The sequence below is a fragment of the Bison bison genome, unplaced genomic scaffold (genome assembly GCF_000754665.1).
Source record: "Bison bison bison isolate TAMUID 2011002044 unplaced genomic scaffold, Bison_UMD1.0 scf7180017864037, whole genome shotgun sequence".
Lineage (NCBI taxonomy): Eukaryota > Metazoa > Chordata > Mammalia > Artiodactyla > Bovidae > Bison > Bison bison.
The window spans coordinates 13218391-13229149 of NW_011494609.1; the positions used below are offsets into that span (position 1 = coordinate 13218391).

The window sequence follows — 10759 nt, forward strand, 5'->3', positions numbered from 1 at the left end:
TGGAGAACAGTATGGCGATTCCTTCAAAAAATGATAACCCTGTACGCAAGACAGCAAAAGAGACACAGATGTATAGAACAGTCTTTTGGAATCTGTGGGAGAGAGCAAGGGTGGGATGATTTGGGAGAATGTCATTGAAACATATATATATTATCATATGTGAAACGAATTGCCATTCCAGGTTTGATGCATGATGCAGAATGCTCAGGGCTGGTGGACTGGGATGACCCAGAAGGATGGTATGGGGAGGGAGGTGGGAGGGGGGTTCAGGATGGGGAACACATGTACACCCGTGGTGGATTCATGTCAATGTATGGCAAAACCAATACAATATTGTAATTAGCCTCCAATTAAAATAAATAAATTTATACTAGAAAAAAAAATTAGGCGTAGAACTACCATATGACCCAGCAATCCCACTACTGTTCATATACCCTGCTGCTGCTGCTGCTAAATCGCTCCAGTCATGTCCGACTCTGTGCGACCCCATAGATGGCAGCCCACCAGGCTCCCCCGTCCCTGGGATTCTCCAGGCTAGAACACTGGAGTGGGTTGCCATTTCCTTCTCCAATGCATGAAAGTGAAAAGTGAAAGTGAAGTCGCTCAGTCGTGTCCGACTCGCAGCGACCCCATGGACTGCAGCCCACCAGGCTCCTCCATCCATGGGATTTTCCAGGCAAGAGTACTAGAGTGGGGAAACCATAATTGAAAAAGATACATGTACTCTAATGTTCACTGCAGTACTATTTACAATAGATAGGACATGGAAACAAGTAGGTGCCCATCAAAAGATAAATGGATAAAAAAAATTATGGTACATATATACAATGGAGTATTTCTCAGCCATAACAAGGAAAGCATTTGATTTAGTTCTAATAAGGTGGATAAACTTAGAGCCTGTTATACAGAGTGAAGTAAGTCAGAAAGAGAAAGAGAAATATTGCATATTAACGTATATATAGCTACATTCCATGGGGCTGCAAAGAGTTGGGCACAACTAAGCACACACACACATAGAATCTAGAAAGACGCTACTGATGAAACTATTTGCAGGGTAACAATAGAGACACGGATATAGAGAATAGATATGTGGATGTGGAGGGTAGGATTAATTGAGATAATGGCACCCCACTCCAGTACTCTTGCCTGGAAAATCCCATGGACGGAGGAGCCTGGTAGGCTGCAGTCCATGGGGTCGCTAAGAGTCAGACATGACTGAGCGACTTCACTTTCACTTTTCACTTTCATGCATTGGAGAAGGAAATGGCAACCCACTCCAGTATTCTTGCCTGGAGAATCCCAGGGATGGTGGAGCCTGGTGGGCTGCCGTCTCTGGGGTCGCACAGAGTCGGACACGACTGAAGCGACTTAGCAGCAGCAGCAGCAGTATTGAAACATATACATTACCATATATAAAATTAGATAGTCAGTGGAAATTTGTTGTATGACCCATGGAGCTCAAATCTGGTGCTCTGTGACAACCTAGTGGGATGGGATGGGGTGGGAGGTGGGAGGGAGATTCAGGAAGGAGGGGACATGTGTGTACCTATGGCTGATATATGTTGATGTATGGAAGAAACCAACACAATACTGTAAAGCAATTATAAGCTCTGAAAAAACGAATTATTCTGATCTGCAATTTTTTTTTTAAACTACTTCTATCAAAAGAAAAGAGGCATTTACTTGTCTTCATGGTTTGCAAAAGTAATATACTCCACAATAGCAGTTCTCAAACTTTTTGGTCTTAGGACCATTTTATACACTTAAATTATTGAGGACACCAAGGAGCTTTTGCTTATGTGGATTATATCTAACAATACTTTACCACATTATAAGCTAAAGCTGAGAAATTTTTAAAATATTCATTTGTTATATCATTTTAAAAATAATAAATATAAACCCATTATATCATAATAAAATAGCATTTTAATGGAATATAATTATATTTTCTAAATGTATAAAATTGTCAGAAGAATGCCATTATGTTACACTTTGTAAATCAATTTAATGACTGGATCAATAGAAGGCAGTGGGATTCTCATACCTGCTGCTGCATTCAATCTCTTGTGATACTAGGCATCAGTACTTGTGATGCTGGATACTAGGCATCCAGTAGTTTCTGGAAAATCACTGTACACATGTGACAGAATGAGAATGATGATAGAAAATAATGTCCTAGCATTGCTATGAAAATGGTTTTGACCTTATACATTCTTCTGAAAGCGTCTTGGGACCTGGGACCACACCTTGAGGAGTGCTGCCTAATAGCATACATACCCTCATCTTCCTCTTCCCTGGATCCCCTCTTCCCTGAAATACATGGGAATATAACCAAGTTCTTCACAGCCCAAGACCAATCTAACCTGTGTTCATTAAGTCTCTGCCCCCCCAAAAGATTTAGATTGTAGTTGGACAAACTGATTGGGTTTCTCTCTGTCACTGACTGTGAGTGTGGGTGTGAGTGTCTGTGGTCTTGGGTAAGTCATTTCACATCCCTAAACTTTGACATTTTCATATGTAAAAGAAGGCTATTTGTATTAGGCCAGAGTTTTCTACCAGAGGTATGTGGATAACTGGAGAATTACTTCAAGGAGACTGGGGGCCCAGATGTCCATAACTATTCTGAATTGGATATAGCATATTCATACTGCAATTTTTCAAATGCAGGTAGAAATTAGTTGCTCTCGTGATACTAATTAGCCAAATGTTTTAAATTAAGAGAGCTGTTTACCTCAGTGGCTTTTAGTCATGGTCTATTTTGTCAATTAATAGATATAAGTTTAACTGTTAACAGGAAGGGAGCGACAATCTCATTTGGTGCTAAGGCTAGAAGGAGGTCTTCCTTGAGAAGCTCTGGGAACTATTTTACTAGCTGTGACATGAAATAATTGTCCTGTCTTATTCTGATTCTGTCACAAAAATACTGTGGCAGGTTGCATTTTCCACTACAATGTCCACACGTTTTTTTATGCATTATGATTTTGCCACTCCCCTACCAAGACATGGAGTCATTTTCCTCCCCTCGACTCTGGGCAGCCTTATGACTCACTTGTAACCAACAGAAGCAGCAGAAGGGATAATGCATGACTTTCAAGGCTAGGTCAGAAAAGGCCATACAAATGACAGTGTTTTTATGTCAGTGCTACTTTCTCAATTTGTCCTACCATCTTCTTCCCCTGCTGTGTACAGCTGAAACTAACAGAACATTGTAAAGCAACTATCCTCCAATTAAAAAAAATTAAAAAAAGGAAAGACCACACAGCTTTCACTGTCTTCTCTTGGAATGATATCTCAAGCTAGCCACCATACAGAAAATGTGATAAACCTAAGACCACCATGAAGGCACTCTGACTGACCAACCTGGGGAATCCCAGCCATCTAGCAATCCTACGTGCCAAGAATGTGAGCAAAGCTCTTCCACCAGCTGAGTATAACTGCTCTTAAGTCACTTCAGTCGTGTCCGACTCTGTGTGACCCCATAGACGGCAGCCCACCAGGCTCCCCTGTCCCTGGGATTCTCCAGGCTAGAACACTGGAGTGGGTTGCCATTTCCTTCTCCAATGCATGAAAGTGAAGTCGCTCAGTCGTGTCCGACCCTCAGCGACCCCATGGACTGCAGCCTTCCAGGCTCCTCCATCCATGGGATTTTCCAGGCAAGAGTACTGGAGTGGGGTGCCATTGCCTTCTCTGAGTATAACTGAGTGAACTCTTTTTAATTTTATTAGTTATTTATTTTTGACTGTGTTAGGTCTTCGTTGCTGGGCACACGCTTCTCTAGTTGCAGCAAGCAGGGGCTACTCTCTAGTTATGGTGGGCAGACTTTTCATGGCAGTAGCTTATCATGTTGTGGAGCATGGGCTCTAGGGTGCATGGGTTTCAGTAGGTATGGTTCACAGGCTGTAGAGTGCAGGCGCCTTAATTGTGGTGCATGGGCTTAGTCGTCCCACAGAATGTAGAGTCTTCTTAGATCAGGGATTGAACCCACATCTTCTGCATTGGCAGGTGAATTCCTAACCACTGGACCACAAGGGAAGTCCCTAACTGAGTGACTTCTGTCAACGTCATAAGGAACAGAATTGTCCAGTTGAACCCTGCCTGAATTTCTGACCCTCAAAATGATGACATATAAAAAAGTAGTTGTTAATCTAAGTCAACAGGTTTTGAGGTAGTTTGTGATACAACAATAAATAACCAGGCAGCAGTGTCTTGGTGAAAATCATCAGGGCTCGCTGAGCCTGTTTCCTGAAGAGTTTGTGTGAGCTGATCTTCATGGTATCATCTTGCTCCTCATCTCTACAGTCTCTCTCCATCTGAGACCATTCACCTCCTAGTCCACACTGGAGCAGTGGCTTCTGCTTTGTTCTGAACAGGGCCCACTCCTCTTTGGGTGCCTGAGCCTGGGAAAGATCCCACCTCATTATAGAAGACCTGTGGTCTGTGGCTCCAGGGCATTGGGGTCTCAGTAATTAGCAATCTACACAGTCCAGGGTGGGCACAGCCATTGAGAACCATGGTAGGTGTGGATGGGGATCTTTCAGTTCTGTGAGCAAGTGCTTATTTGGATGAAGGGAAGCTGCTTATACACCTTAGAGCTGATGGGCCCACTGACAAACCCCCATTTCCCCTTGCTCGTAAAATAAATCAGTTGGGGTGCATGACTAAGTGGAAAGAAATCATGAGAAGCCATGAAGTGAGTAGTTTAAAACTGCTACACTGTGACCCAATGGCTTAAAATGTCCCCAGGTAAGATACTACAAAGGAGTCTGGTGAATTATTCTGAAACTTGAAGATGATAGAGAGAAAGAGCCTGATAATCACAGGAAGTGAGCGGTAAGATCTTACACTCCATTGACACCATTGCACTCTGTAGTTCCCAGTACCTCGTTCAGCTAATGTCAAAAGGTGACAGTTTGTGAAAGTGTCACACAATCCACTCAGGATAACAAAAAAATCCAACTATGATTTCTTCTTAAGAACAAAGTCTTTCCTACTATTCCAAGGCAGAATGGATTCCCTTTTCAGGACACTCTGATTATGTATCATCCTCCTATAGCGTTGGTATCATTATGTCATTTGTTGTTTAAATTGATGTGTCACTTGGATGGTGAATTACAGGTTTTGGATATAAGACTGGCTCCAAGGATGCCCATTTCCCATCAACAGATGCATGACAAGCACACAACAAAGGTTTGGTAAGTGAATGATGAAGGAGTGAATAAATGAACTGATAAGAGAGTGAATTATGAACACATAATTAGGCTGAATACTCTTTGTGTATGAAAATGAACTATGCCAGGATATGAGCTGCTGCTTAATACTATGGGGAGCTGTGAAAAAAGTTTTTCCTTTTTCTAACACCTACAAGCAATTGTTTGAAAAAGTAGTGCCACATCCCCAAATCGCCTGTTTAGTTGTATGCTAGGAAAATGGCTGCTGCTGCTGCTAAGTCGCTTCAGTCGTGTCCGACTCTGTGCAACCCCATAGACGGCAGCCCACCAGGCTCCTCTGTCCCTGGGATTCTCCAGGCAAGAACACTGGAGTGGGTTGCCATTTCCTTCTCCAATGCATGAAAGTGAAAAGTGAAAGTGAAGTCGCTCAGTCATCTCCAACTCTTCGAGACCCCATGAACTGCAGCCCACCAGGCTCCTCCATCCATGGGATTTTCCAGGCAAGAGTACTGGAGTGGGGTGCCATTGCCTAAATGCCCTGGTGGATATGATGTTATGGTTGGATAGGAAACATTTTTTTTAAAGGGGTGGAATCCATAGGATTTTTTCTGTATACACAAGACTAACATGGCCTGTGGCTGCATGGAAATTGTGAGATATAACTGAAAGAGTACAGATGGAAGTCAGGCTGACCTGGGACTGAGTCCTCAGAGTCACCACCAACTAGCAGGGTATCCTTCAGCATGTGCTTTGCAGATCTCCCACTTAGGGAATGTAACACTGCTGTTGTACTCCGAAATCCAGTCCTGCCCTCGTTCCGAGGCCAGGCTGCACAGGGGCTGCTCCTAGCCATTGCTGTGTGTGTAGGGGCTATAAAGGCACTCATGGGAGACACACAGGACTCCTTGCTGGCTTCCTTAGACTTCCTTCCTTAGAACCTTCTTTAGAATCTTCCTTAGACTACGTGGTGTTGCAGAAACTGCCACCTCTTTCCCTCTCTTCTTTACTTATATTCAGACTTGCATTGTGGCCTGTCAGCTCTCCTAGATTTCCTTCTTGTGTTCCCTACACAGGCGTTTCTCCTAATAAAATCCTGCTTGCATCATTAACTCTTTCTTGGTGTCTATTTCTTGGATTATTTGGACTAACACATGGAGTGACTTTAGACAATTACTTTATCTTTGAGCCTGTTACTTCATCTGTAAAACAGAGTTAATAATACCTGTTACATGGATGCTATAAGAATGATTAACTGTAATCATGCTTGAAAAGCTCTTAACCCCATGCCTGCAAATATGATGCTTAAAAAATGCTACTTTTATTCCCTTTCCCATCTTCTTTTTTCCTTTGAAAAGCTCCTAGCAATGGGTTTAAATCACATTCACCTATGCCATGTGACCTGTAGCATTTGGGAACAAATGAAGTCTTAGTGTAATAAAACTGTCTTAATTATAAATTAAATTAATTATAATTATTAATTATAAACTTAATTATAAAATTGTTTTAATTATAGTCCTCCCTTCTTCTCATTAACTGATTCTCAGTTAGGGGGAAGTCTTACTTTCCATCCTCTCTGAAATCATTGATCTGTTTAATAATGTGAGTTGAAAGGGAAAAAATAGCTTTGAGGGGAAATCTTATTAAGCTTTGTGTGTTAGCCTTATTACTTTCTTCAATAAGGCTGATGCCAAACACTTTACCTTGTCATCCAGTTTCCGTGCATTGAAGGCAAGTTCAACATAGTCATCATTACCAGATAATTCCTCAGCAATCACCTAAAGGAAAAAAGCATTCATCAGGAGCAGTGGCAGTTGGACCACTCAACCCAGGGATTCATGAACAATTTAGCTCGTGTTTGATCCAAAAATCAACAAAGACTGACACCTGGCATGGAGTTTCCCACAATCCAGTGAATGTGGCACAGCAACTCCAGGTGTGCAAAGGAAGTCCCTAGAACAAACCACAGAAGATAAGGAGACCTCACTGGTGCTGAGCATGAGAACATGAAATATGGGGTGTAAGCTGGAGGAAGACATTTTAGAGGAGTAATTAGGGAGAGCTTCTCCTTCAAAGGCCACACAGCACTGAACAGGACGTCCATAAATAATTATATATATTTTCTTCTTTGGGAAGTGACCAAAAAATGAGGAGCAGGCAGCAATATTTCTCCACTGTTTTCTACCAGACCCACAAAGGATTGTGAAATAAACTGGTCTGTATGGCCCTCCCAAAGGTTATAAGGTCATCAAAGAAAATTCTAATTGTCATGCTTTACAAAAGACGGTCCCTGGACTTTTTGAGATGGAGAGAGAAAGAGGAGGGAGGAGAGGGAAGAAAGAGAACAAGGATCTAAACCCTTAACTTCAACGAACAGAGAATTCTTGACAACAACTTTGACATAAATGAAGAGATAATAGTATCTAAAAGCCTGTTTCATAAAAAGTTCACTTCCTAATATTGGATAATGACTCTTAAACCCTTGAAGCAGAAATTGATGGGAAAAGGAGAAAAACAACAACAACAACAAAATACGGGACCAATGTAGTTGCATATAGGTTAAACTACTTCTAAGTCATGTTAAGACTTCACTATGCATTCAGAGGCCATAATGCCTCTGACCTTGTGGATACCCTTGTCAAAGTCATTATGTGAAGACATTGAGTTTTATCTCCATTCTATCTGAGCTAAACTTTTTCATTATGAGTTGCATTCATCTGTTTTGAGTACACTTTGGAAGCCTCTGGAAATTTTTATTTTATGCATAAAATTAAAGCTAAAAGAGCTATCTATATAGGGAAGGATCCCTCCAAAGTTGTAAGCACCTGAGGAATAGAGAACATGGGTCCATACAAAATTCAAGTCATTTTTGAATTTTTGCTATAAAACTCAAGAATGACTTGATAAACCAGGAATCATCATATTTAGGTTGTTCATTTGATTCTCTTTTGTACTTTAATGCCTCTTATACTCCACTTGAACTATGGCCTTCAACTATCCTGTGTTATAGACATCTTTGTAAAGATGATGAAAGTTATGACTTTCATCTGCAAAGCCTAGAAAAATGTGCACATATTTTCAAGTGTTTTCCAGAAGCTAGAGTAATTGTTCTGACCCAAGGATCCAAGATCAAGAGGAGTTTTTAAATATTTAAAATTAGGAAGGAGATTGAGTTTTTATGGGCTGTGTAGAGAAAGGAAATTCCCAATACTTCTGAGAGAAAAGGTGGGAAGATGAGCTTTTGTTTTCCTGGGAAGGAACCGTGGTAGATCTCATAACTGGGTTCACCATCCCAAGTCTTTTCTAGGACCGTGAGTTTTTTAGAGCACTAGTGGCACCGTCAAAGTCCATTTGAACCATTTGTTCATGATTGAAAATGGTAGTCAAGAAACAGATCTGATACGACTGCATCATTTAAAATATCCAAACCAACAAACCCAGCTAAGTTCTTGTGAGAACAGTCCTAACTTTGACCAGTAGATATAAAATATTTTTAAATTCTTCCTTAAAAATTGGCTTAATTTTTTTTAATGAATCAGTCACTTTTGAGTTAAAAAGGAATGTTCAAAGAACTTAGGTTTTCCTCCTAAAGCAATTTGCCTTGCAAGCAACTCAAATTCTTCTGGCACTTTTTAAACCTATTATTTTTTGCCCACACAACTAAATGGTTAGACTACTTTATCTTTCACAAGATCTTCAATACAAGATGCCAAAGTTTTAAATCCTGGAGTTCTTCTTGAGCATTGCATGTTTTATTTAGAAATACTTCCAGTTTTGCCCAAGAGAACATTCTGTAATGACAGACATGTTCTGTAATCTGCACTGTCCAGTATATGGATCTACTGAGCACTTGATATGTGTGGCTAGTGTAAGGAATGACTATTTGCTTTTATTTAATTTTAAATAATTTTAAGTTGAAAAATCACATGGCTACCAAATAGAACAGCGCAGCTCCAAACTATCATATTAAAAAGAAGAGTTAAATGCTAGGCTCTCTGATCATTAGGCAACAGACCAAACCTTGGACTAAATGCTATTAGATGTTTTTTCTCAAGAAACTGAGAAGCTGGGATAGGTAGCTTTGATAATTTGAAAATGCCAGACAATTCCATATTCTTACTATGATCAATAACTTCTTTCTTTGTTCCCTGCTAAAACCTATACTTAATTATAGAAGTGCTTAGTTGAAGTGAATGGCCTCACTTTCAAATCCTTTTTCCTACAATGAAAAGGTTAAAATTGTGTTATCAGGAAGGAGAAAGATTGGAAAAAAAAAAAAAAAAAAGAGGCAACCGGTATAGCTGAGCAGTTATGGGATCAACCCCTAACATCCAGAGGGTCAGCTTCCCATGAGGCTGGGTTGGACCAGCAGGCTCCATCTGGGCACCTGAGGGAGGGCTCACCGTGATGGAAGATTTCCCTGCTGTGTTCCCGTGCTTCAACAAGGATTTGGACAGCTTTCTCTGGGAAACAATCTGTATGAAGGAAACACAAGGTGGAGATACTGGTCATATATTTGCAGGTATGCACTTCAGTATTTTTCTTATATAATTCTACATTTACACTTCTCCTTTAAATTATGACATCAATGTCCACTTATTTTCCAAGGTTCTTCTACAAACCTCTGCTAAATACAGGTCATTCTCTCCTTTCCTCTTACAGCCTGAGCTGTGTGAGTGAAGGATTACAGATAATTTAGTCACTTAGGAGGTGGCTTAATCATTGCTGAGACATTTATATTAAAATTAGACAAAACATGTTGGATATGTAAATTAAAATAAAGGTGATGTTTCAGAATGATCTCAAATTAGCACTAAAACCTCTGTGCAGAGTGGGGGATGGGGTGAAGGGAGGAAAGAAACTCAAGGTCTAAATATATACCTCCTGTATCTATAACCTCTAGAGTTCTATTTTTAATATATTCATTATGAAGCTATAAAGTAAGTCATCAGGAGACTGATGTTCAAACAAGCCAAAAGGAGTAATTGGGGTCCTCTCCACAATTCGGTGTCAACTAAAATCATCAGTCCACTGGGAATTATTCTCATTAGAACCCACCCCATCCCCGTCTCATTTTCTTTTCTGGAAGGGAAAGATGGCAAGGCATTGAGGCTCAGATGTACCCAATGATTTCTAAAGGAGACAAAGCTTAAAAGACTTGAGCGAAAGCCATGCTCTCAGGAGGGAGAACAAAGTCCCCAGTTGTTGCGGCACATTCTATCTGCAATGGCCCCAGTGATCCTTGCTTCCTGGTGTTCTTGCCTTTGTGTAATTCCCTCTCCTGAGTGTTGGGTGGATCCAGTGATTTGCTTCTAATGAACAGAATACCGCAAAAGTGATGGGATTTCACTTCGAAGATTAGGTTCTGAAATCACCCTGACTTCTTTCTTGCTCACCATCTCTCTTTCTCTGTCTTTGCTCTTCGGAATGCAGGCTGCTAGGTTGTGAACAGCCCTCTAAGAGCAGCCCACATGACCAGGAATTGATGTCCCCACTCAACAGCCAGTGAGAACCAGAAGCTGATCTGCAGCCACGGTAAGCACAGAATAGGTCCTCCCCGCAGGTGAGCTTTGAGATAACTGTGCCTTGACAAT

General features: G+C 40.9%; 1 protein-coding gene across 1 annotated transcript in view; it reads right to left on the reverse strand.

Annotated features, from left to right (window-relative positions):
• CPNE4 (copine IV) overlaps positions 1 to 10759 on the reverse strand; it is a 525574-nt gene that overhangs the window by 184486 nt on the left and 330329 nt on the right. The window contains exons 3-4 of the mRNA XM_010834976.1: positions 9569 to 9640; positions 6869 to 6943 (exon numbers count right to left, since the gene is read on the reverse strand). Coding sequence (XP_010833278.1) covers positions 6869 to 6943; positions 9569 to 9640 — 147 coding nt within the window. The remainder of the gene's footprint in view (positions 1 to 6868; positions 6944 to 9568; positions 9641 to 10759) is intronic.